The sequence below is a fragment of the Bufo gargarizans genome, chromosome 9 (assembly GCF_014858855.1).
Source record: "Bufo gargarizans isolate SCDJY-AF-19 chromosome 9, ASM1485885v1, whole genome shotgun sequence".
In the NCBI taxonomy this organism is placed as follows: Eukaryota; Metazoa; Chordata; class Amphibia; order Anura; family Bufonidae; genus Bufo; species Bufo gargarizans.
In genome coordinates, this window is record NC_058088.1 from 30,734,247 (window position 1) to 30,761,888 (window position 27,642).

The 27,642-nt window shown below is 43.7% G+C and overlaps 1 protein-coding gene across 2 annotated transcripts in view; it reads left to right on the top strand.

Annotated features, from left to right (window-relative positions):
* Positions 1-1,766: 1,766 nt before the first annotated feature.
* LOC122919387 (endothelin receptor type B-like) overlaps positions 1,767-27,642 on the top strand; it is a 37,729-nt gene continuing 11,853 nt past the window's right edge. The window contains exons 1-4 of one of the 2 annotated variants that reach the window (XM_044268385.1): positions 1,767-1,904; positions 21,544-21,629; positions 25,356-25,864; positions 27,305-27,417. In XM_044268385.1, coding sequence (XP_044124320.1) covers positions 25,421-25,864; positions 27,305-27,417 — 557 coding nt within the window. In that variant the 5' untranslated portion in view covers positions 1,767-1,904; positions 21,544-21,629; positions 25,356-25,420. The remainder of the gene's footprint in view (positions 1,905-21,543; positions 21,630-25,355; positions 25,865-27,304; positions 27,418-27,642) is intronic. The other variant, XM_044268384.1, reaches the window with a different exon arrangement.

Genomic DNA, 27,642 nt, shown 5'->3' on the forward strand with positions numbered 1-27,642 from the left:
GACGCCTTCTCCTGCACTGGTCACATGATGGTGACATCATCGTAGGTCCTTCTCAACCACTTTTACTGGTCACACTTTTACTGGTCAACATCCGTTTTGACAAAGGTCACGTTACCACTGCAGCTAACGGCTCGCCACAGAGGTCATTTGTCACCCGTGCATCATGTCACTGGGTCACGTGACACATGGGTGATTTGTCACCATTTTGGTCAGTCATTGGCGGCAGAAGACACATGACCCATGTCAAACTAGATATTGGAGACTAGGAACCTGCAGAGCTGGAGGGACAGCAATGGAGCTGGAACCTGGTGGTGGGCATCAAGTAAGTATAATTAGCATGGCGAGTTCAGCCACGCTGGGAAAAGGTATCAAGGCAGAACAATCCCTGGCCAGAAGCACCTCTGAAGCCAGTCATTGGTTGCAGCGGAGCATGTGACCATGCCCATGCAGCTCCAGAATAAAACAATGAAAGAACTGGATGGGGGGCACTCTGTATTTGGCAACACGTGTAAAGTATTTCAAAAGGTAATTTATTTGATTGTCACACAAATCTAAACATGTAAAAGCTCTAAAACAATTCAACATATAAGCAGCAAAATATCAGTACTTCAATCGTTGGATGTCATATCATCCAATATCATTGGCATAGATCTTCCGCGTTTAAATAGCCAGTCTATGGAACAAAAAGAGAACTCCAGGTGTCATACGATATCAAGTCTCAAAATTGCCATGAGATATATTGGCACTGTTGTTGAATAAGGTTAGATGAGGGGCGCGCACCTACCTATTAGGAAGACTGGTGAGCCACTAGCACTTCGGTGCCCTTATTTCCAGAATAAAACAATCCAGGGACCAGAACATGGAGGAGGGGAGCAAGTAAGTATCAATCTTCTGTTTACGGAGGTATTCCTGGAGAACCCCTTTAAGGCTGCCAGTCTTAATAAAGAAATACACTGATGTACTTTGCACCTGAATTATTAATGGACAAGAGATTCCTGCACCAAAAAATCGAATCTACACAAACCAAGAGCTGGTGTAGATTTCTGACATGCTGAGGTTGTCAGAAAATGGAGAAAAATGATGATGCAATACTGGACTTTTGCCAAACTTTGCTAGTTTTGCACATGAGAAAACTGGCATAGAAGTTTGATGCGTTCCCTTTATTGTGGGCATCTCTAGTGCTGCCCTCGACGGACCCGCAGATCCCATCCAGCCAGAGTTATGGCAGGTAAGCCTTTTTTTTTTTTTACACCGTTGAGTTTGTGACCGCATTACTCCATATATTTTAGGTTGTCATCTGAGATGATGAATACATGGTCCCAATCATTTACGACGCATTGTGGGAAGCAATGCAGGCAGCACTAACTACTGTTTATGGCCACATCACAAGGTCCAGAGCACAAAAATCTCACAAGCAGAGGCAATAGTTCCATCGTAGCATCATGTGTAGATGATAAATGACGCCTATGTATACATATGACTGGTCTTGCAAAAAAAACTGGCTGAAGCTTTTCATAACGGATGGGGACAGTCCCTATAGAAACATCAAACACCGACTCCTTCATGCAGTTCTCACTGCACTAAACTCACTATTTCCCTTGTGACAGGCAATTCGTTTTTTGTTTTGTTTTTTTGGAACATCCCTCTGTGCTTATCATAGTATTGGGACTGTCCTGCCCCCCTTGTTACACCCCATTGGCTGTGGTCGGACACATCAGACAAGACAGCCTGGAGATCAGTATAAAGTCACTAGTCCTAGTCACAGCACCATCCAAAGCTCTGATCACACCAGGCACTGACGAGGATATGTAACTTTGTGGACATGTTTTTGTCACTTTTTGGCTTCTCTATGACCTGACAAGATACATGATACATGACGTCTCAGGACGACGCAGGGCTATCAGGTATGAAATACTATATTACACTATATTCAATTCATTTTGTTAATTCCTTATTTATTTATTTTTGTTATATTTTATTTGAATATTCTTAGTCAAAAAAGTTGTTTTGAAATGAAAAAAACATTGGTATTTATATAAATATAATAATAATGATATAAATGAAAAGAAATGAAAAAAAAACCCTCACAAGAACGTGTTTTTTTTCCGTTTCCCCTCCGTTTTTTGCGTTCCGTATACGGAACCATTCATTTCAATGGATCCGCAAAAAAAAAACGGAAGGTACTCCGTATGCCTTCCGTTTCAGTATTTCCGTTCTAACATAGAACATGACCTATTATTGGCCGCAAAAAACGATCCGTGGCTCCATTCAAGTCAATGGGTCCGCAAAAAAAAAAAAAAAAACTGAATGCATACGGAATGCTTCCGAATGTCTTCCGTATCCGTTCCGTTTTTGCGGAACCATCTATTGAGAATTTTATGCCCAGCCCAATTTTTTTATGTACTTACTGTTTAAACATTATTGGATGCTTCTGTTTCCATTTGCGATCCGCAAAAAACGGATCAAAAACGGAAGCCAAATGAAAAAACGGAACGGAAGCGGAAACACTACCGAAACAAAAAACAAAACAACGGATCCATGAAAAACGGACCACAAAATACTATAAAAGCCATACGGTCGTGTGCAGGAGGCCTAAAGCAACCCTTTGGGTCTATACAATATTTTGATAATAAATGTAATTTTCTTTTCAAAGATGATAATCCTAAAAAGAGAACTACCCTTAGGAGGTTTAAAAATATAAGGAAATAGACACACACCAAAAATTATAATAATTTACACTATTGGGGTCATTTATCAAACTGTTGTAAAGTAAACCTTGGTTGCCCATAGCAACCAATCAGATTCCACCTTTCATTTTCCATAGCAGCTGTCAAAAATGAAAGGTGGAATCTGATTGGTTGCTATAGGCAACTAAGCCAGTTCTACTTTAGACCAGTTTGATAAATGACCCCATATATATGTAGCAGAGCTGAGTATGTCATGCCTTAAACCAGGGATGTCAAAACTACAACTCCCATCATGTCTGGGCCTGATGGAAGTTGTAGTTTTGCAACAGCTTGAGGGCCACAAGTTTGACATCCCTGCCTTAAAGCTTTAACTTGAAGACTGAGATTAAAAAAGATAACACATCAAGATAGCAGGATGAGGTGGTGCACACATGAGAAACTCAGCTCTGCTACATGTTTCTGTATGTAAATATAAAAAAACTATGTGATCCCTGATGCCCTTCGTAGAACCCAGATAAGGGCTCATTCAGATGACCGTATGAATGGGTCCGCATCCGTTCCGCAACTTCAAGAAAGATAGAACAAGTCCTATTCTTGTCCGCATGTGCGGTCCGCAAAATGCTGAATGCACACAGCTGGTTTCCGTGTTTTGCGGATCTGCAATTTGTGGACCACAAAACACTACAGCCATCTGAATGAGCCCTAACATTGTGTGATATTTTAAGTTTACAAACTAAGCTCTGCTGTATCTGTGATTTTGAGTCTTTCCTAGCCGTGTGATGTAGTGCAAATTTCCATTAGGCTGGGTTCAGACCTGAGCGTTTTACAGCGCGTTCCTACTTGGTTTAATTGGTGGATGTAGTAAGAAAATTATTTAGATTCTAGAAGAACTAAAATAATCTGGATTTGTGTAGATGAATATTTGTTTTTCTTCTCTACTTGGTCAAACGTAGTTTGTAGTAGACAGGTGAGCGTCTGACAGTGATCTTTGGCGCCGCTTACATAGTCATGAGATTGGGCAGATCAAATCCAACTTGTTTCATCCAGGTTTCCCTGATAGAAGACATTGGGGAACCCCCCTACTCTGCCTTCCAGTTGGTACAGTAGATAGGGATGGAAGCTGAGCTATCAACCTGTCTAAAAGAAAAACTGTCTTTGTTGCCCATGGCAACCAATTGCAGCAAAGCTTGGTTTTCTTACAGTGCTCCTGACAAATGAAATCTGAGCTCTGACTGGTTGCTATGGACAACAAAGTCCGTCTTATGGAACGAGGACTTTCTTCTTGTAGACATATCAGGGGGAGAGTTATCAAAACTGTTCTAAACAAAAACTGGCTTAGTTGCTCCTAGCAACCAATCAGATCTCACCTTTCATTTTGCAGAGGAACTCTAAAAAATGAAAGGCGGAATCTGATTGGTTGCAAGGGGCAACTAAGTCAGTTTTCCTTTACACCTTAGTCGCAACCAGTATATCAACTTGGCATTGTTTGGTAGCACCCACCATATTACCTTCTTACTCTGCTCATTTCAAGTATTGGCAAATTTGCCCCAGTTGATCTTATGTACTAAAACTTCTCAGAGAAAGTGAATTTATGGCCAGAGGTGTAAAGTAAGGCCAAATGCAAAATCTGTAACTGGGCCATCCACCTACCAGGCACCATTTGTAATGCTGGTGTCCTCTATTGTGGGAGAGGGGCCTTTAGTTCCCTTTGGACCCAAGGTCCAGGGTTTGGGGTGGGGTGGTGGGCTACTATTTCTGCACCACCTATAAATAAACTACTTGTTGCTCATAGCAACCAAAGTTAACTGGAGAAGTAGTGGTGGTCTCCGATTGGTTGCCATGGGCAACAATACCACTAGAAAACTCTAGTTGACATGTGATGGCCATTTTGAATCATTTCTGAAAATGAGTACAACTGGGCCTGTAATCTAGTGCCCAACTCTATAGGCCCACACTGTACTGATGTACTGAACTGCTAGATTTGTTTTCATCCTAAGGGGAACATGTCTGATCGTTTATGTTTAAGTGAATAGTAGATGAGGAAACTTCTGGCCAAGATCTATGATTTCCTTGTCCTAAACCCTCTAATCTTGGCCTTCAGTCAGAATATAATCATGCATCCTCCAAAAAAACGATTCCCTGCACTGTAACAGATTACAGCCCGTGGGAGCCATGTTAAACACTGTCATTTCCATGTGAATTTTCCACCATATTGGAAAAGAACAAAAGGACATCCAGACATAAACCAAACGTATCTAATTTCTTTCATTTTGCCTCCTTCAAATGGATCCTTGCTTTTTTATGGTGGCCGACGACTTACGGTTGAGACATCTGCTCACCCTTGGTCTTCAAAATGGTCAACACCCTCTTTACCTTTTCAATGACACAAAAACTGAGGTAAAAATCAAGATTTTCATATATGACACTGATCCAAAATCTAAGCTTTCTTTATCAAAATGTAAGACTCCACAGGTGGTAGAGGTCATGCACACGTACGGTATCCCACCACCAACATGGCACTACCTATCACTGCTGAAGACCCTGTTCCTACGTCCTGAGGCCTCGTCCATATTTTCGTTTTTTAACTGACTTGACATTTTCTGCGGACAGCACACTTACCTGTTGATTTAAATGTGTCTGTTCACATTCCAGTAGTTTTTTACTGACCTTGGGTCAGTAAAAAAATTACGGGGACATGCACTACTTTGATCTGTGATGCAGATCAAGCATGACCATTGAAGTCTATGGGTCAGTGAAAATCACTGACACGCATCCGTGTTGTGTCCGTGTTGCGTCCATTTTTCACTGAAGACTAATAGGAGATTCTTATTTTAATTAATATTCAGCTGAACAACGTCAGTGAATTACGGATGATACACGGATGGTAAAAACTGACACACGGACCAACCATGGATCCTTCACGGACAGCTTCGTGGATGAAACACGTACGCTTTTTTTCACAGACGTCTCCCAGACATTTTTCATTTGAACGTTTGATGTGAAGTCCTCCAAAGAATCCCTTGAACCAACAGGAGAAACTACTTGAGACATTGGAAATAATATGTATTGGTTTACCAGTTGCTCTGTCTGGGGAAGTGAGAGTAGGGGGTCAGATTCTGGAATTTCTCCTCCTTTTTGGAAATGGTCCCAAAGAATCACTTACGCAACATAAGACAACTATGGACAGGGATTGAGCCACAAATTACTGAATTTAATGTTGAATTTACTTTTGAGGGGCATCAAATGATTTGATATAAATTGGTACAAAATGTGATGGTGTCCGGTCCTTTGAAGAGGTCCTTTTTAAGAAGAATTAAATGTACGGAAAATTTACTACAAAACTTTAATAACTCAAGGTCCGGGGACACCAAAGAATAAAAGGAACACAATAGCTGCTTTATAGTGCTGGGGAGAAGGACATTATTCATGGACAAGTGGAATGATCCCCTGTGTGATGTGGACGCTGTAAGATCCCACCGCCTGCAGCCATGAAGGGTTATGTGCTGCCGCTGCTGTCGGGTAAAATATAGAACATCTAATTTACAAAGCTATAAATGATCCCAGCAAACAATTCCGCCTTTAGTCGAAGAAAGCCAAAATAAACCCGTGCCACGTCTTTTTTTTAATCCTTTCATTCATGAACTGACGCTGGATTAGATATTTTTAATTGTAGATCTGCTATTTATAACAGGATTGAGAAGTAGTAAATTCTGTTCCTAAAATGGTTATAGTGAAGAAATATTATTATCAGACAAAGGCGTCTTTTTACTGTCTTTTACTAGAAAGGGAGAAATGTGAAGGCTGTAGTTCTAACAGAGCTGAACTTTACCATCATAGTTACATGGGTGGAACATTGGTTCCTCAAGTCCGACCCTTCTCGGTCAATTATAGAACATGAATTGTTAGATTTATTAGAACCCTCAATGCCGTTTAATTAGACAAGCATCTTGCCCTTTCGTAAATGCTGACGTAGTATCTGCCATCGTTATCTCTTTGGTTAGGGCACTGCATAGCTTGACTACCCTAAGGCCCCTTTCACACGAGCGAGTATTCAGCGTGGGTGCAATGCGTGATGCGAACGCATTGCGCCCGGACTGAATTTGGACCCATTCATTTCAATGGGTCTGTGTACATGAGCGTTGGTTTTCACGCATCACTTGTGCGATGCGTGAAAATCGCAGCATGTTCTATATTCAGCGTTTTTCACGCAACGCTGGCCCCATAGAAGTGAATGCGGATGCCATGCGATTTTCACGGATGGTTGCTAAGAGATGTTGTTTGTATACCTTCAGTTTGTTATCACGCGCGTGAAAAACGCATCAATGCGCATTGCACCCCGCAATAAAAACTGAACAACTGAATGCAATCGCATACAAAACAGAATGAACTTGCTTGCGAAATCGCATCCGCAACGCATGAGGACCTAATCTGCTCACGCTCTTCTGCAAGGGGCCTAACTGTAAAGAATCCTTTCCCTTATTGATATCTAAATCACCTTTCCGCCACACTTAATGATTGTATCCTGGTTAGTATTGATCGAGCACCATAGTGCTCAGGGTGCTCGGGCCGAACACCCCGGGATGCTCGGGTGATCTACCGAGCACCCGAGCACAATGGAAGTCAATGGGAGAACCCGAGCATTAAACCAGGCACCCCCTGCTCTGAAGAAGGGAGGGTGCCTGGTTCATAAGAAAAGTTCCTAAATTGATGGGAACAGCATAGGGTGGATGTATGGATGCATCTTGGACTCCCAGGTCGCTGCTGGGAACGATGTTGTCCGAGTAGTACGCCACTTTTACAGACTGACAATAATACGCACAAAACCGAAGATAAAATCGATTTTAGACGAAGGAAAAATTGTTAGGAAACATTCTTTCCTGTATATTTACTTGTATATAAAGTACAAGTGCTGCCAAACATTACAAGGAAGAGGCACTCCGATACAACCTGTATATCACATAAAGGAGGGTCTCATTCACATTGTGGTACAATTGTTCAGGTAGTGGGACTTATAAAGCCTATGCACTAAGTGAAAGGGCTGCCAAAAATTACAAGTAACCGGTGCTCCAATACACCCTTTGATACACATAAAGGAGGGCATCATACACCCTTGAAAAATTATGATTGATGGCCTGCAGGTGAGATGACCTTGTAAAAGATTTTAGGTGCGGGCCTGCAGGTGAGCTGACCCTGTAAAAGATTGTAGGTTAAGGCCTGCTGGTGAGCTGACCCTCAAAAAAATTATAGAATTGTAAGGCAGCTCTCACCTGCGGTGGTTGAATCACCTGTTGTGCACGGATGCCGCACCTGGATGCGGTAAAGTCCAGAAAATAGTGAAGAAATATCCAGCTCAGTTCAGGTGAAGTATTGTAACTTTATTCCAGCGTTATAAAATCCGTATACAAGTGTAAATCTACGCGTTTCAGACCTCTTGGATATGTGGGTCCTTCCTCATGACAAACATGCCGATTATACGGATCCGTCTCTCCGGTGTCATCCGGAAAAATTATATGCGAGGGCCTGCAGCTGAGCTGACCCATAAAATTATTATATGCGAGGGCCTGCAGGTGAGCTGACCCTGTAAAAATTTTAGGTGCTGGTGAGCTGACCCTGTAAAACATTATATACGAAGGCCTGCGGGTGAGCTTACCCTGTAAAAGATTGTAGGTGAGGGCCTGCTGGTGAGCTGACCCTCTAAAAAATTATATGCGAGGGCCTGTAGGTGAGCTGACCCAGTAAAACATTATATGCAATGGGCATTATATGCGACGAATAAGCATGTTGATATGATGGAAATGGAGGAGGAGGATGAGAAAAGGAAGATTTTATCAAATACCCTTGTTTGTCGTGGAAGGGGTGCATGGGAATACAGTGTATTCAGTACATATGCCTTTATGTTCAGCCGCTTTTCTCTGGTGGAGTCGAGAAGTCATGGTCAATCCAGGCCATTTTTATAAGAGTCAACCTGTCAGCATTTTCAGCAGACAGGCGGATACGCTTATCTGTTATAATGCCACCAGCAGCACTAAATACCCGCTCAGACAAAATGCTGGCGGCAGGGCAGGCCAGCATCTCCAAGGCATAGAGCACCAGTTCGTGCCACGTGTCCAGCTTGGACACCCAGTAGTTTTAAGGCACTGAGGGATCATTGAGGAAGCTGACACGGTCTGCTATGTACTCCTTCATCATCTTCCAAAAATGTTCCCTCCTTGTGACACTAGGCCACGCATCAGGGTGAGGGTGCTGGCGGGTGTCATGAAACTGTCCTAGGCTTTGGAGAGTGTTGCCCTGCCTCTGTTGGAACTGCTGTGTGTTCCCCTCGTCTCCCCTCCTCGGTTGCCCAAGGAACTACGGACTCGTATTGCACCGTTTTGCGCGTCCTCTCCTCTCCACCAGAGAAATGAGAGATGAGAAGTTCTCTTTGTAGCAGGGGTCAAGAAGGGTGAAGAACCAGTAATCCGTGTTGTCTAAAATGCGTAAAACGCGCGGGTCGCTGGAAAGGCAGCCTAACATGAAGTCAGCCATGTGTGCCAGAGTACCAACAGGCAAGACTTCACTGTCGTCATCAGGAGGATGACTCTCAATCTTCTCATTCTCTTCCTCCTTTTCTGCCCACTCACGCAGAACAGATGGAATTAAACTTCAATGGGTACTACCCTCTGTAGCGGAGGCAACCGTCTCCTGCTCCTCCTCCTCTTCATTGTCCAATTCGCGCTGAGAAGACGAACTGAGGGTGGTCTGACTATCACCCTGAGTAATGTCTTCCCCCATTTCCACCTCCTCCACATGCAAAGCGTTGTCCTTAATTGTGAGCAGCGAGCGTTTGAGTAGACACAGAAGTGGGATGGTTACGCTGATAATAGCGTTATTGCCGCTCACCATCTGTGTTGATTCCTCAACGTTTCTTAAAACCTCACAGAGGTCAGACATACATGCCCACTGTCCCTTCTTCAGCACAGCTCTCCCTGACTAAGAATAAGCCAAACATGCGTCATCGGGTGCTATAAAGCACCCGATGACGCGTTCCGGCCAGCCAATCACTGTAATTCCAGCAGCCAACATGGTTACGACATTACAGTGAGGGCAGTACCTTCCTGCACGTTTATTGGCTGCGTAGCAGTCGCAAAACGTGTGGGGAGGAGACTCGAGCATTGCACATGAGCACATGCGGTATTCGGCCGATTACCGCCATGTGCCGAGCATGCTCGATCATCACTAATCCTGTTTTTTGGGACAAATAAATCATACGCCAGTTCTTTGTACTCACCACACATGTATTTAGAGATCAAAGGCATCTTTTTCCGAGCTGAATGGGCCCAATCTTTCAAGCCTCATTATTTCCTCCTATTTAATAATCTACTTACATGTTTTTGAACCCTCTCCTGCTCTCCTACATCAAAATCAATATGCGGCCTTGCAGGGATAGATAAAGGGTACTTTCAAACTTGCGTTGTGAAGACCCGGCGGGCAGTTTTGTCGCCAGAACCGCCTGCCGGATCCGGAAATCCGTGTGCAAACGCATAGCATTTGTAGACGGATCCGGATGCGGATCCGTCTAACAAATGCATTGAAACACCCTGGATCCGTCTCTCCGGTGTCATCCGGAAAAATTGATCCAGTATTTATTTTTTTTGCATTTTTAAAGGTCTGCGAATGAACAGAACGGGAAAACCGGATCCGTTTTGCCGGAACACTTGGTGCAGGATCCGGCATTAATGCATTTCAATGGAAAATAATGTGGGATCCGGCATTCTGGCAAGTGTTAGAACGTAAGATGGACTGAACTGAAGATATCCTGATGCATCCTGAACGGATTGGTCTCCATTCAGAATGCATTAGGATAAAACTGATCAGTTCTTTGCCGGTATAGAGCCCCTAGTGCTAGTGCGAAAGTACCCTAAAATTACATCTTATTTGCTTTTGCAATCTTATTTGTTCTGCTTTCCTTCTCACACTTGGCTACCTTGCTCGCAATTGTAATTAGGCCTCATGCACACGGCCGTTGTTGTTTTGCGGTCCGTTTTTCACAGATCCGTTGTTCCGTATCTAAGAGGTTTTTTTCTCTGATTTAGGCCTTATGCACACGACCATACCGTTTTTTGCGGTCTGCAAACCGCGGATCTGCAAAAAAACAAAAGCCGCCCGTGTGCCTTCTGCAATTTGCTGAACGGAACGGGCGGCCCATTGTAGACATGCCTATTCTTGTCCGCAAAACGGACAAGAATATGACATGCTATATTTTTTTTGCGGGGCCACAGAACGGAGCAACGAATGTGGACAGCACACGGAATGCTGCCCGCATCTTTTGCGGCCCCATTGAAGGGAATGGGTCAGCACCCGAGCCGCAAATACTGCGGCTCGGATGCGGAGCCGTAAAACGGTCGTGTGCATGAGGCCTTAAGTCCTCTTCCGTTCCGTTATTCCACAAAACATATCTGTATGGTTTCCGTATGCAATCCGTTTTTTGCAGATCGGAAGGGGAAACAGTAACTTATTAATCACCAAACACATAAGCAATATGGGCTGGACATAGCATTTCTACAGTATGGATCCACAAAATACGGATGAAATACGGATGGGTTCCGTGTGCGTTCCGTCCTTTTTGCGGACCCATTGACTTGAATAGGGTCTTGGACCGTGATTTGCGGACAATAATAGGACATGCACAACTTTTTTGAAGAACGGAAATACGGAAACGGAATGCACACGGAGTACCTTCCATTGTTTTTGTAGATCCATTGAAGTGAATGGTTACGCATACGGTGCGCAAAAAAACTAAACGGAACGAAAGCAGAAAGAAAATACGGCTGCTCCCCCCTGACACCGGATGTTTTCATCCGTGTTCGGGGAGAAGCAGCTGCAGCAGTCCCCGGACCAGGAGCGGCGCGGGGAGCCGGGTAAGTAGAATCAGTGTGAGGGGCCCAGACGTATGGGGCGCCATTTCCAGCCTTGGATAACCCCTTTAACTCAGACATAGCATAGCTTCCTGTGCTACACTGTTTTTGTAGCTCCCAGGCACCGCAATAAGAGCTACTGCAACAGCGAGCGCCGCCACATTCTGCTGTCTACCTGCCGGCAGGGTGGTCCGGACTGTGTCTCATCTCACCTTAGTAACGGTGCGACAACCCCTTTAAATATTATTTTTTATTGCTATGTTTTCAGATGGCAGCAGAGACCAGAGTTCCTGCATCTTATTATTAGTCTTTTTTACTGCTGCTACTCCTTGAGATAAATAAAGAAATACTGTAGGAAGAAATAGTACAGCATGGTATGCCTAGTGCGGGGCATGAGGGGTGGCATACCTCTAATTGATGGCCACGTGACTGCTATGGAGCCTGGGGGAAGGAGGTGCCTGCATGGAACTTACTCGTCTCTTCCCCTTTAGAAAATACGGCATTTTCACACAGCCACCACTAGGGGGAGCTCAATGTAAACCGATTATTACAGCTTCCATGGTAGTTGTATTAATTCCTATTCACTGAGCTCCACCTAGTGGTGGCTGCTGCCAGGTAGCTTTGTAATAGAAGAGAAACAGGAGATTTATCAATGTCTTTTTGCCGATTTTCGGGTGTAAATACTTTGAGAAATATGGTGTTCAAAAGCACCTGCCGGATAAAGTGGGTTGAGGTTGAAGTAAACTTTTTTTATTACAGTTTATATTTAATTAAAATTTCTTCCACTTAAAAAAAAAGTAAATTGGTCAGTAATCTTTGGAGTTGCGCATGTTCTGCATTGCCTGGGAGTGATTGACGCACATACATGGGGGAAACTAGGTGCAGGGGGCCCATACTAAGTTTTGCTATGGAGCCCTATAACATCTGTGTACGCCCCTGGATGGTACTTTACTCAAAAAAACTGCGAAGATAGTGGTCATGCACCACCTCCACAGGCCCTGCATCAGGCATGACAGAGCATTAGTTTATTCCTGGTGTGTTCCTTTAAATCAGTGGTATTTTAGGGGGAGAATTAAAATTTTTGGTCATGTCTAAAGAAGTGCAACGCAGTTTAGGGTAATCCGGAGAACTCTGTATCTCTTCTTTTCAGGAACTGGTCGGCATTCAAGCTAATATTCCACCATTTATTGCATTTCTAACAAGTCTCTGTGACGAATCAGAAGAATATTTAGTGCCGGATTACCCCTTTAACCCTTTCATGACCGGGCAATTTAAAATTTTCGTTTTTTTACTCCCAGCCCTCCCAAAGCCATAACTTTTTTTTATTTTTCTGTTCACACAGCTGTATGAGGGCTTGTTTTTTGTGAGACGGGATGCCCTTTCTAATGGCACTATTGACGGTTGCATACAATGTGGTGGGAAGCTGGAAAAAAATTATAAATGGGGTGAAATTAGAAAAAACACAATTCCATAAGTTTTTGGGGGGTTTTGTTTTTACGGCATTCCCAATACCATAAAACTGACCAGTTACTTTCATTCTAGGGGTCAGTATGAATCTGGCAAAACCACATATGTATAATTTTTATTGCATTTTCATACTGGAAAAAATAAAAATAAAATTTCTTTTAGTCTCCATATTCTGACCCCTATACCTTTTTTGCATTTATGTATGTGGAGCTATGTGAAGACTCATTTGTTGCGGGTGATCTGTACTTTTCAGTGATACCATTTTGGGAAGTGTATGACTTTTTGATCACTTTTTATTTAATTTTTGATGGGAGGAGAAGCAACTAAAAAAACAACAAATCAGCCATTTTGACTTTTTCCGTTTCAACGTCTTCCGTATGGGATTACATTTTTAATAGTGCGGGCATGTTTGCACACTGGGATACCTACTGTATGATGTGCATTTTTTTTTATTATATGTTTTTTTTTTTTTTTTTAATTTTGAGGAATAGGGGTTGATTAGAATTTTTATTTTTTTTATTCATAAAAACATTTCTTTTAACATTTCTTTTTATAGTTCCCATAGGGAACGATAACAAGCAATCATTGATTGCTATTCTCATAGGCTCCAATGCATTTTACTATATTTCTTTATAGCCCTGCTACAGGCAGGGGCTCCATAGAAATTACTAAGCAGCAGCTTCCTGTAACCCACAAGACAGGTGCTGCTGCTGACACACTCCGGCTTCCCCACTCCCCACCGGGGGAAGCCGGAACAGATTTCCAGGTTTCTAGGTTTTCAGCATTCAGATGCCACGGTCAGAATTGGCCACGGCATATGAAGGGTTAAATGTCCGCGATCGGCATTACTGCCGGTCGCGGACATTAGCCGCGGGTGCCTTCTGTATGCGGTATATAGCCATATGGCGGTCAGGAAGGGGTTAAATAAGAGGCCAAAGCACAAGAAATAAATAATCTTATTAGCAAGTCTATGTAATAATCTATGATATCCAAAAATCAAAATGACCCTCCGGATAAATAAATCTTAAGGTTCAAATTATGACAAAAGCAAAATTGTTTATGTACGTAGATAAGGCTAGTAGTAATATACTGTAATTAGCCCTGCACATGGCGTCATCGGGATAAAGACCAACTATGTACTATATAAACTTTCAGTGTCCTGCACCGGATGTCTCCAGGGACCTCAGCCTGAATGCCTAATTATATCTGTTACATAATCTGGAAATATTTTTCTGTTCGACGAAACCGGTCAAGACAAGCTGGCTGTGAACGGAGAAAAACTGTCAGCAGAAAGATGGCCAGCAAGTAACACAATGTCCCCATTAACATAGAGGTCAAGCTTGGCTAAATGTTAAGGCTTAGTTCACACTTCAGTTATTTGGTCAGTTATTTCCATCAGTTATTATGAGCCCAAACCAGTAGTGGAACCTACTCAGAGATAAGGTATAATGGAAAGATTTCCTCCTGTTCTATGTTTTTGACCCACATCTGGTTTAGACCGAATAACTGACATGTGAATTAGGCTAAATGCACACGACCGTTCAGTTTTTTGCGGTCAAAAAACGGAAGCCGCCCGTGTGCCTTCCGCAATTTGCGGAACGGAACAGGCGGCCCATTGTAGAAATGACTATTCTTATCCAAAAAACGGACAAGAATAGGACATGGTATATTTTTTGGGCGGGGCCATGGAACGGAGCAACGGATGTGGACAACACACGGAGTGCTGTCCGCATCTTTTGCGGCCCCATTGAAGTGAATGGGTCCGCACCTGAGCTGCAAAAACTGCGGCTCGGATGCGGACCAGAACTACAGTCGTGTGCATTAGGCCTTAGACTTAACTCTTATTGAGGTGAAGGGGTATGGAGATATTTTACCCCTGTCTAACTCCTTAAGAACCCAGCCAATTTCCATTTTTTGTTCTTGCATTTCTTATTTTTTCCTCCTGGCCTTCCCAGACCCATAATGTCATGACAGTATTCACGGAAAAAATATTTTTATATTTTAATAGCTCAGGCATTTTTAGAAGCGGTGATAACAATGATGTTTATTTTTAATTGCTTGTTTTTATATATAAAATTAGGAAAGGGGGATGATTTAAATTCCTAATATTTTTGTGTGTTTTTTTATTTTTCAAAAGTATTCTAAATGTAACACCTGCACTCCTTACCCCACGTGAGGAAACTATAGTGTTATTTAGTAGAACAAGGCTAAGCTGAGGGGCAGGCAGAGTAGGCAACTGCCTATGGTGGCAAGTTGATGGATTTATTACTGTTCAATAATTTTTATTGAATATTTTGCAAAGAAAAACTGAAAATGTACACCCGGCACGGCATAATATCACAATGTGAAGTATATCATAATACATTTTCCAGAAAGAAAGAAAGGAAACAAACACAAAGTACATAACACAACACAAAAGAGGTCCCGTCAAAGCTCACGTTCATATTGCCCATGCTGAGGTAAATGTTGTAACATTATGTATAAATCCCCACCATTGACCCAAACCCACCCACCCCACACCACCCTAATACCTACCCCAAACCCTCCGAGTGTACCCAAATCACCAGAGACATTCCGGCAAAGGCTTAGCATAGGGACTTAATAACTGGATGCCTTGGTTATCAAGACACCGTATGCGTACGGAAGAGGAGGAAGCGAACATCAGTTCGCAATGCATGTGGTGGTTAACGGACTCAGCCACTTCCAATGTTGTCGGAGTACAAGGTAACTTCCACCTCCGCGCTATTATATTCCGCGCTGCACTTATCATATGGGCCGTTACCCAACGCATCTTGAAAGGAATATTTTCTAAGCCTATTCCCAGAATGGCTAAAGCAGGGGTCAAATTTAGTGTTGAATCCGTGACCTGCCGAATTAAAGGTTCCATTGCGAGCCAAAATTTACGGGTGTAAGAACATTCCCACCACATATGTAAGGGAGTACCAACCGACCCACACTTCCTCCAACATAACGGGGAGTATCCAGGCGAACAGTGGGCTAACCTATTTGGGGTTAAATACCATCTGAGTTGTATTTTCCTAGCCTGCTCTATATGATTTAGACATTTAGTACACTTGAAGGACCATGACATTGCTTCCCTCCACTGGCCCATGGAAAACACGGCGCCCAACTCTTGTTCCCACCTTAACATAAAAGGTTGTTTCCCACTAACTTGGTCTGATAATAGATTGGAGTATATACTAGATATGTTCACTCTACATTGCAAAGGAGATGTGACATAGGGCTGCAAAGGACTCTTACAGGAGAGAGGTTGAGTTAATGTGCAGTTATTTAACAGGTGACGCATCTGTAGGAACTGGTAGAAAAGGGCGTTAGGGATGGAGTAGGCGTCATGTATTGACTGGAAATCTTTTAAGCCAGAGGTTGTGTATAGGTCTTCTAGTTTATCAAATCCTTTATCCACCCACGATTTTAGGTTCATATCGGAGATATGGTATTCAAGTGCTATGAGAGGAATGCTATCTTTTGGCACCGTAAACCACTGCTTTACATTTCTAAAGTACGACCATATAAAAAGAGACGCTTGCATTGCAGGGAGAGGAGCCTCATAGTAAAGTCTCCCTAGTTCATGAGCTGCTAGAATGGCTGGGAGTGAATGTTTTTTAACAAACGCCCTTTCAATCTCAAGCCACTTATGAGGAGCGGATGGAGACCACCACTCCAGCGCCTGCTCTGCCAAGGAGGCCAAGTAGTATTTATACAGGTCTGGTACTCCAAGTCCCCCAGCTCTAACCGAAGGATACAAAGAGGCCTTCGGGATTCTAGGGTGCTTATTCTGCCAAATAAACGCCAAAAGGTCTTTTTGGAGCATGATTATCAGTTTTTTAGGAATCTGCAGTGGGAGACACCTGAACCAGTAAAGCACTTTTGGTAGGGATAGCATTTTTGCAGCATTAATTCTCGCGACCCAAGATAACTGGACCTGCGCCATGCGGGAATAATCACCTAGTAGGTCCTTTCTTAGGAGATTAAAATTAATGGAAACTGTCTCCAACGAGCTTCGTGCCAACTCTATCCCTAAAAAAGGAATGGACCTGTCTGACCATTGAAAGGGGTAAATTTGCTTTAACCTATCCATTGTGATTGCAGGTAAATGGAAATCTAAGACCTTGGTTTTGCTCTCATTTAGTTTATAATAAGAACTATTAGAAAATTGCTGCAGTATATGATGCAGAGCTATTAAAGAGCTTTCAGGGTTCGATATTGTTAGTATAACGTCATCGGCATATAATCCAATCACGTGGGAGACATCTCCCGCTTTAATTCCTTGTATACTGTGGCACGTCCGAATCTTAGCAGCCAGAGGCTCCATTGCCAGCGCAAAAATCAGCGGTGACAATGGACACCCCTGTCTGGTCCCATTGGTTATCTTAAAGGGTCTAGACATATATCCTGAAGCGAGAACAGAGGCCGAGGGGGTCGTATATAGCCCCATTACCCCAGTCCTAATATGACCATGAAAACCAAAGGTCTGAAGCACCCGGTCCAGGTACCCCCAATGCACCCTGTCAAATGCTTTTTCGGCATCTAGGGAAACAAACATTGTGGGGGACCTGGACTTCCCTGCAATCTGAATGAGGTCAAGCATACGTCTCGTGCCGTCTCTGCACTGCCTTCCAGGCACAAACCCAACCTGGTCTGGGTCTACTAGTTCTGGCAAAAACTGGTTAATCCTAGTGGCCAATATTTTTGCGTACAATTTTAGATCTGCGTTAAGCAGGGATATGGGGCGAAAGTTGGCAGGCGCGTCTGGGGTCTTGCCCGGCTTCGGGATAGTTACTACCGTGGCTGAAAGCATCTCTGATGGAATAAACCCTGTTCGGAAAAAAGTATTATATATCGAGCATAAATTGGGGAGGAGCTGGGGCAGGAACTCTTTGTAATATGCCACAATAAAGCCGTCCGGCCCTCGCGCTTTCCCCGTAGGGGTAGTTTTTAGAGCTGCCCGCACTTCTGCTTCCACAATTGGCAGGTTAAGAGTGGCTAGTTGGGCATCTGACAGCTGGGGAAGCTTTAGATGCTCTAGAAACTCTGCAATGGACGCTTCTGTTGGTTGAGGGGTTGCGACATCGTCCTTAAGGTTATAAAGTTTTGCATAATATGAGGCTATGGCATTAGTAATTTCTTGCGGGTGAGTGAAAATAGATCCATTATAATGCATTTTCTCTATTCTAGAGTTAATCGCTCTTTTCTTAAGTCTGTTTGCTAATAAAGAGCCTGCCCTATCCCCCATGTGATAGTGAGACATCTTAAATCTTCTAATTACTCTCTCATGCTCATATAAAAGATGCAACCTTAGCTTAGAACGGGCATTCTGCAATTCCAAAAGGAGAGTTGAAGAGGGACTATCTCTATATCGTTGGTGCGCTGACTCCAGCTCTGATAACGCCTCATTAAGCTGTCTATCTCTAGCTTTTTTCAAACGAGAGGCAGCCTGTAAAAATATACCTCTCATATAGGCCTTGTGAGCCAGCCACAGAGTAGATGATGAAATATCAGGGGTGTTATTCAGAAGAAAGAACTCCTTCAAACTAGTGCGGAATTCTTCCAGTCTCATGGAGCTTTTGAGCAAGTACTGGTTTAACCTCCAGGTAGGGGGTGTTTGGGAGGGTACGCCCATATTAAGTTCCATCATTATAGGGGCATGATCCGACCAAGTGGTTAGCAGAATATCCGTTTTAAGTACTCCCTGCAAAATATCCCTAGAAACCAGGAAATAATCAATCCTGGATTGTGTGTGATGCGCGGATGAAATATGCGTGTAATCTCTCTCTCCCCCATGCTGGTACCGCCAGATGTCATGCAAGGAAGTGCTTTTAAGGGCTTCTTTTAGGCCCTTCCGGCGGGGCTCAGCATGGGTGAGACAGTCCATCCCCACATCAATTGGAACGTTGAAATCCCCACCCATTATAATAGCGCCTTTCGCAACCTTTGAGATTTTCTTATGTAATCTATTGAAAAAGGAGATCTGTCTAACATTTGGTGCATAAACCGAGACTATCGTGCACAATTTACCTTCAAGTGAACAGATCAGGATAACATATCTGCCTTCCTTGTCTGTGATGCATTGGTGTAATGTGAAAGCTACAGAGCCCCTTATACATATGAGGGTGCCAGCCTTACGTCTCTGGGCAGCAGGGGAGTGGAAAATATGCGGATACAGTCGATGAGTACATCTGTGCTGATCTGCTCCCACCAAATGCGTCTCCTGAATGAAAGCCACATCGCATTTGTTGCGGAGCAGATCCCGCCACATCTGAGAGCGGCGAAATGGGGAATTCAGACCACGGACATTATTAGAATAAAATTTTCAGCCCCGCCATAAGAAGATGCGTAACGTACTAGGTGTGAGCACAAAGGGCAATATGAGGCTAAGGTAGAGATCAAAATACGTGGACCACATATCAGAGCGCGAGCAAATTAGGACAACAAAAAACAACATAACATTAGTAAAAACACTAACGAAGGAAAAGGTGATTAGACATCCTAAAACTGCAATGAGCAGGATTCTAGCAGGGGGTCTGCTTAGAGGGTGACCACCACCCTAGCACCAGACGAGCAGACCTAGTGGGGGGAAGAAAGAGATAAGTTCTTACGTATCTCCCAACCCGCACATCCAGAAGAATAAAATAGGTGAGGGAGTCCTGGAAGTCATGTTTGTTCCCATTCTGGAGCAATTCTCGCCGACTTGTTTCCACGCTCTTCTGCAGAATTGGTGTTATCTCCGATTGAAAGCAGGCCCATCTTGTGTAGAAGGACAGAGGCATCCTGCGGGGTGTTGCAGGCGGTCATCTGCCCCTGCACCGAGATCAGTAGCTTTACAGGGAAACCCCAGCGGTAACGGATATTCTTGTCACGAAGGATACGTGTAAGTTGCGCAAATTCCTTCCTCTTCACTAATGTGGCTGCGGACAGGTCTGCGAATACTTTGATGTCCTTAAAGGATTTAGTTGGTGTCGGGTTTTGTCGCAGGGTTCGAAGAAAGAGATCTTTGGCGTGATAGAAGTGAATTCGCGCTATAACGTCACGCGCGAGCGAAGGATCCAGTCCCTTTGGCTTAGGGATGCGATGTATCCTATCAATCAGTAGGTCCCGTTCAGATAACTCAGGTACGGCTTCTTTAAGCAGAGTTTGCAAATAAAACTCCAGCTCTGCTGGGCCTACCGTCTCCGGAATTCCCCTTATGCGCACATTATTACGCCTATGGCGATCTTCCATATCCTGGATCTTTTCTTTTATGGCCGCTACATCCTCCCCTAGCGCTTCATGCGCATCAATCAGAGAATTGTGTGACGCAGCATATTCGGCCATTTTGCTCTCCACGTGGGTGACTCTGTCTCCTACTCCCTGAATGTCGCGCTGTAAATCCTTAATCATGCCGGAGATGTCCGCCTTCAGCGAGGATCTTAGGGAGTCCAGCAGTGTGTGCAGCGTCCCCTCTGTTATCGGGGGAGTTCCAGCCTCAGCAGAAAGGAGAAGCGATGGGCCTCCACATGCAGCAGGGGAGGGAGCAGGAGTCGCGGTGAGCCGGGGAGAGGAAGCAGGAGATCCCTCAGCTCCGGCGCATGACGGTGGCGTTCTGGGGAAGAACGCTGTCATTTTCTTCGGCGCCTGTCTCTTTCTGATCTTGCCCATTCTGGGAACCAGGTACACAAGCTCAGTACGTTCCAGGGCCCTTCAAGAGTAATATTTGAGCCGCTATGGATATGCGGGAAGCGGAGCTACAGTCTCAGGCAGCCGCCGCCATCAACGCGCAGGCCACGCCCCCCAAGTTGATGGATTTATGACGGATGACCGAACAGACCTTGTGGATACCTTGTAGTGTGATCAGCCCTGTACTGAGAATGCACACGTGTTGAGGTCTGGAGGGTTGGGGGGGAGTAGAGTATGTGTTGTCTAGAAGAACACTAGGGTTAGTGGGGGGCAAGTAAATGAAGGTGACCTTCCAGCTCACAAATGATATTTACGGTAAGTCCTTACCTACAGGGAATGAGTTAGTCTATGAAACAATCCATGTGTCATTATTGACTCAGTCTGCAGCAGTCTTAGGTGATCTCAGATGTAGTCACACCAGTGGCGTAGCTAGAAATGACTGGGCCCCACAGCAAATTTTTTAATGGGGCCCCCCCTCCCCCAGTTATTTTTTCGCAACCCCTTCCTTTCATGCCGCCCCCATTCCTGTGGCTAGTAAAGATCACTCTCTCAGACCAGGCCTGGCAGCTGTGCCATCCGTCTATACTTCCACTGTATATCATTTCATTGTGTAATACTGTTGAGGGGCCCTGACCAAATCCTTTAGTCCTCCTCCTCCTGGATGGGCCCCTTCGGGGTCAGGGCCCCAAAGCAGCTGCTTCCCCTGCTTTCCCTATAGCTATGCCCTTGAGTCACACATCACATCTCTAGCTCCAATGACGCAGAACCGTGAAGGGGTGAGAATCGTATTGACTGATCGTCATGTGTTATCTTGTTTGTAGATCAGCAAAACCGGGTGGAAAGTTAATGATCGTTGGTCACTTCTTCCAGCCTCAAACCAAGTCAAGTGATCTTTTCTTCTCAGCTGGTCTGTATCTGTAGGCTATGTTGCACAATCTGTGATGTGGGATGTTAATTGTCCAGTCTAACGCCTCTTGTATTAACTCGGGGAAAAAGTTTGATTTTTAATCTTGGGTTGGGTGGTGCCCAGTGAGGAACATTCTACTGATGCTCCCCTTATCATATATCACCCAAACAAATATGATCACATAGTGTACAAATAACACTGCAGAGGCAATAAACTAAACCATGTAAATGTATCTTGTACAGTTGCCTTTCCAAACATTTAGCACCAAGTGTGGCATTGGGTGGCAGGCTCCGAGTGAACTGGACACCTAGTCCAATGACGCTTCCTTTAGTAATGGCAGGTAATGAGAATCTTTTTTTACGGAGTGCTAACATATTCCGCAGAGCTTTACAACCATAGGATTCGTATACAAACAGAATCATACATTACACAGAAACAAACAAGTCAACAATTAAAATAAGAGGAGTGAGAGCCTTGCTCACAAGAGCTTCTATGAGGGGATGGGGTGGCACAAAAGGTAAAAAGTGCATGTTTTGGACAATGGTTCGGCCATCTTAACTCAATAGGGGAGTAGATATAAAGCTCCATGAGTCTTTAGTGCTTCTGAGTGCATGGGGGTATGAACATTTAATGATGGATTAGGTTCTGAAGAATGATTCTGATGGGTGGTGTGGGGGGTATCGTGAATGGAGAAAAGTTAGATTAGGGTATATGGTGGACCAACCTAAAAATATGTACAAGGAGATGCAGAACCAAAGTGTCCAGTCATTTTCCTTTGCTAAGAGAGCATTGGTAGAGTCTTGGACCTGCACCTAATGGAATCTTTAATAAGTCTCCACGATGTGAGAAGATAAAACCAAGGAACCACTTTAGGAAATAATGGGTTTCACACTCATAACATACTTTACAGTCATGGCAGAAAAGGGCACTGATGTGGACCCATGCACTGGGTGGGATATGCAGAACTAGTTCAAAATAGGCAAACTCCTAACATTGTGTTTGAGACTTTTTGTCACTGGTTTTAACTGAAATCCACGATCATCATCATAGAGCAATCATACGCACGTAAAAACGGGAAACAGCACGAAAACAAAGCTGTAGTCCCATCAGCTTGATGGCGTACCTCCACCGATCATAAAGTAATAGCATGTCCAAGTGACACGCCATCACTATTTTAGATGGGAATAACCCTTTAATTTCACAAGTATATATATTTTTTATAAAAGGGGGAAGTTTCAAACTTCTGATAAAAAGCTTGAAAGTTTGGCTACCTGCAGCCACCACTAGGGGGGAGCTTATTATTTGGTGTTTTATTATGGTGTTCAATAGATATATATTCAGGGGTGCACCTAGCCTTTCTGCTGCCTGAGGCGAAAACTAAAACGGGGCCCCTCCAATGCCAATTTCAGAACCTATCCCCTTTGCCACAATGAAAGCGCACATTGCCCATGGCTCTTCTGCTGCCCCCCTCTTGCCGCTGCCTGGGGCGATCGCCTCATCTGGCCTCATTGGTGGTGCACCCCTGGATATATTATGTGCAATTTCTAAGCAATGCCTATACCAAGAATTTGGGACTCTATATATTTATATAGTAAAAAAAAAAAAAAAAAAAGGAGCATCTACCAATATAAATGTAAAGTATAAATTGAATCTGAACTGAATTTAGGACTAATCAAAAGAAAACAACATGGTTTAAAATTCACATTTTCTGAGTCATAAAGATTATACTGGCCAATACTGAAAAATAGATATTTTTCTGATACTTCCTAAAATAATTTTCAAAACTGCATCAAATTCAATATCAACCACCCTGAACAACTGCACCCCTCATAATAAGCATCATGATCACTTATTTTCAGACCTATGTACACCAATGTTTTGTCTGTTCATAACTTTCCAGGAACAAAGAACAGCCTACTAAATGAGATTCGTTATAGCGCCTAAATATGAGTTACACTTGGTGATAAAGTGGCACCACCTTAGGGCATGTTTGGCTGATGTCTCAACTCTAACTTGTATTGAATGCTCTTCTTGTGCTGTTGTTCAGAAAGGCTCATTCAGATGGTGTCTCCCTGGCTGCTCACCATAGGTCATCAAAGCCTGGATTCATAGTAGTCACCACATGAGAAAAGCCTCAGGAGAAACAGGGCCCTCATGACCTTGGACAATAGAACAATCAGAATGCAAGGACAAAAGTTTACTTGTACGCCATTTGTCAAAAACAATCCACATGATGACCGGTAGAAAAGGGAACGGCGTGGTTCATGTGATTAAGACTGGTTTAGCCTGTACCAAAAATGGGCCAAGGATCGAGGCAACTTCCAGGCATGAATTCCTCATAACTGCACCATGTAAATGTGCCACTGGTTACCCACTGAACAAGCTCATTCATCACATGATAGCATCTTTTATGCCGTACTTAAAGAGGACCGTCATTTTTATTTTTTTGTAAAAACTTAGGGGTAGAGTTATCAAAACTGGTGTAAAGTAGAACTAGCAACCAATCAGATCCCACCTTTCGTTTTTTAAACCTCCTTTGGAATATAAACCTCCTTTGGAATCTGAATGGTTGCTCAGGGCAACTAAGCCAATTATCCTTTACAACCGTTTTGATAAATCTCCCCCTTAATACCTAGTTTTGATGTCCACCTTAAGCAGATTACTTTGCGCTGCAAACTGCGACTTTTCCCGCTCACGCCAGGTCCAAAAGGGCATTGTGTGGGTGTGGAAGGGGATGGGCCAGCAGGTCCGTCTCATTTACCATGTTCTAGGCCTGGTTTCGGTGTCTTAGATTTAGAAGTGGCGGTGGATCCGCCTCTATATAAATCTGGCTGATCCACCACCAGCTATAGGGGATGTATAGGGGATAGGCGGTTCTCGTTATATCTTGTGATATTGTGTGTACGGCCCAGCATACCCTCAAGATTACAACTAAAGTTTGGCTGCATCACAGCTAGGCTTCTGCTGTAAATGCCAGGTAGTTTAATGCCACGTTCAGTAGTGACTAAGGCAGGTATGGAACTGACAGATGGAGCGAGCTCCTTCTGTCAGTCCATTGGTACCCAAGTGATGCAGATTACTAGTGAGACACTTTGGAGAAGTAAGGGGATAAATAATAAGCGCAGACTATATGGACCTTCTGGTCTTTTTCTGCTCTAAGTCTTCTATGTTTCTATGAAGCTATCAGAGAACGTCTGAAGGATTTCTCAGTGAATGGCATTTGGCAGCTTGCTATGTATTGAAATACATCCTGTCTGCAGAATAAAATTGGTTCCGAATTTGTACCCAATTCTTTTTTTCAAAATACATGCAATAGAATACAATATTTATGCCCTGTTCCAGCACTGAGGGTCCCATTCCCGCTGCTTCCAGACCCCTGTAGACTGGAAGTATGAAGTCCCGCCTGTGGACATGTCCATACCTACAGCCATTCACTGACCTCAGTGGTGACGTGTCCCCAAGTAGCACATGACCTCTGAGCCGCCATGATCTTGTGCCACTTAGGGACAGGCCATCACTTAGGCTACTGACCCTGCCACAAAGAGACCCTTGGCATTGGAACGCAACGGTAATAATTAGGCGAAGGTCCTTTTTCCTCTATTTTAACACTTTCCTAGTCCTAATTATATTTTCTTTTTGGGGTTGGACAACCCAATTAAGGGTTTAAGGGTAAAAAATGGTTTGAGTAACTAATGGGATTTTTTTAATTCTCTTTATTCTCCATAGATTATTAATGTAAAAGAGGCATCAACTGAATTTTGAAGACCCTTCTGATATTACCTATATCCACTATGCCTCCTCCTGGTACCTCCGCCATTTGGATCCTGTGCCTACTTGTGGGTGTTTCCAGTCAATATTCGCCAACTCCGCTGTCTCTTGAGGAGATTTCTGAACTGTCACAGACATTAGACCAGGAGCAGGCTGGCCACATTGTGCAGCTGGATACAAACCTACAGAACGATAGCGGCAACGACTCCAAAGAAAACTATGGGAGAATGCCACCGCGCCAACCACCTCCTTGTCTATCCCGCTTCAAAATCAAGCACGCCTTTAAATATGTCACAACAATACTGTCCTGCATTATCTTTCTGGTGGGGATCGTAGGAAATTCCACACTCTTAAGAATCATATACAAGAACAAGTGCATGAGGAATGGACCCAACGTCCTCATCGCCAGCCTGGCACTGGGCGACCTGTTCTACATCCTTATCGCTATTCCCATCAATATTTATAAGGTTTGTTCATAGGGTTTTCAGTGAATCATTGGTATATTTAAATTTGACATTGGTAATTAGGGTACATTAGGTTACTCAAGAAAAACATTTCATATTCATGCCTATTAGACGTGGAAATTTGGAAAAATATCACCAACGTTTAAAAAGAATGTTTTTTAAAAAAAAAAAACTATTTAAAAAGAGTAATTTTCTGGGGAAAAATGTCCACTGGGCAGCTCCCCACCATTGATCAAGCCAAGCAGAGTGAAGCTGACCAGTGGCTGGCATAAAAAAAAAAAAAAAAATGAAACTATGGGGGAAATTTATCACTCCCCCTCCTCCTTTTTTTGTGTTTTTCAACTTTTAAATACCGTCACTGGAACTTTTACGCCGGCTTCATCAGTTTCCACAAAGGTGGCCTGGCGAGAGCACGGTGTGGTCGGGCATAAACTGGCATAAATAATTATTGACATCTAGATTTCATTCTGGCGCACGAACTGCCGGAGGAGGCATGTAATTACATGCCTTCTCCGGCAGTGCAGATCCTATCAAGATCGGCTTAGCGCATACCGGTCTTGATAAATCATGGCCTATGTTTTCTCGGAAGCTCTGCAGCTTTTTGGAGTAAAATTATGCTTTGTAATGAGGGAGCTTTTTTTCATGCTGCCCTTGGTCATGGCAGCTCTATACTAATAACAGGCTCCCTTTAAAAGGGTTGTCCAGGCTTTTTACTATTGATGATCTCACGATCGGTCATTGATATCAGATTGGCGAGGGTCCAACATCCAGCACCCCCGCCGATCAGCTGTATGAGGAGACAGCGCACGCAGCGTGCATGTGCCATCTCCCTTCTCTCCTCCTGTCCGCAGCTGTATGTCTATGGGACAGCAGCAGTGGGCAGGAAGAGAGAAGGGAGCCGGAACGTGCGCACTGTGTGCGCCGTCTCCCCATACAGATGACGGACCCCCGGCGATCTGATATTGATGACCTATCCTCTCTTCAGACATAACTGTTTTAGTAACTACTTGAAATCCCCAGCAATTTTGGAACATCTATTCTTATGTCTCTATGTTGTGCCATTCCTCTATTATTCCTACTAAAATGTTTGAACAAATTGCCAGCAGTCTGCAGCAAAGGTACATCTGCTTGTTACCAGTTAGGGGTATGTCCCTGCACAGTAGGACACTGGCAGCAGTGAATAGTGTCAGGATACACTCCCACAACGGGTAACACTCATCTGGACCTTCATTGCAAACTGATAGAAAATGATTTGTAAACTTCTAGCAGGAATAATAAAGGAATAGCACAACATACAGCTATAAGAATAGATGCTCCAGAATTGTTATCACATGAGGAATGTAAGCGGTTATTAAAACAGACATGTCAGGAGCGGTCAGGCAAAGTAAAGTGACTATTTCCGTATCACTTAGACTTACTGTATGTTCCTCTGTGTACTTGCAGCTGCTGGCAGGGAACTGGCCGTTCGGGGTGTATGTCTGCAAGCTGTTCCCCTTCATCCAGAAGGCATCTGTTGGGGTCACGGTGCTCAGCCTTTGTGCTCTCAGCATAGACAGGTAAAGGTGCAGACTGCTGATTCTCCCAATCTAAGCCCTGATACATTCATGTAGTACATATGCTCTCCTGCCATGCTATAATAAAAGCACAGCCCCTCCAGTATATACATTTCTTAATACAATATACTATCCTTTTAAAACAGTGACTTTTTAATTCTGTGACAAACTAATACATGGATCCGTCTTCTCTCACGGCTAGGAGAGCTTTTTCCCCTCTAGACACGG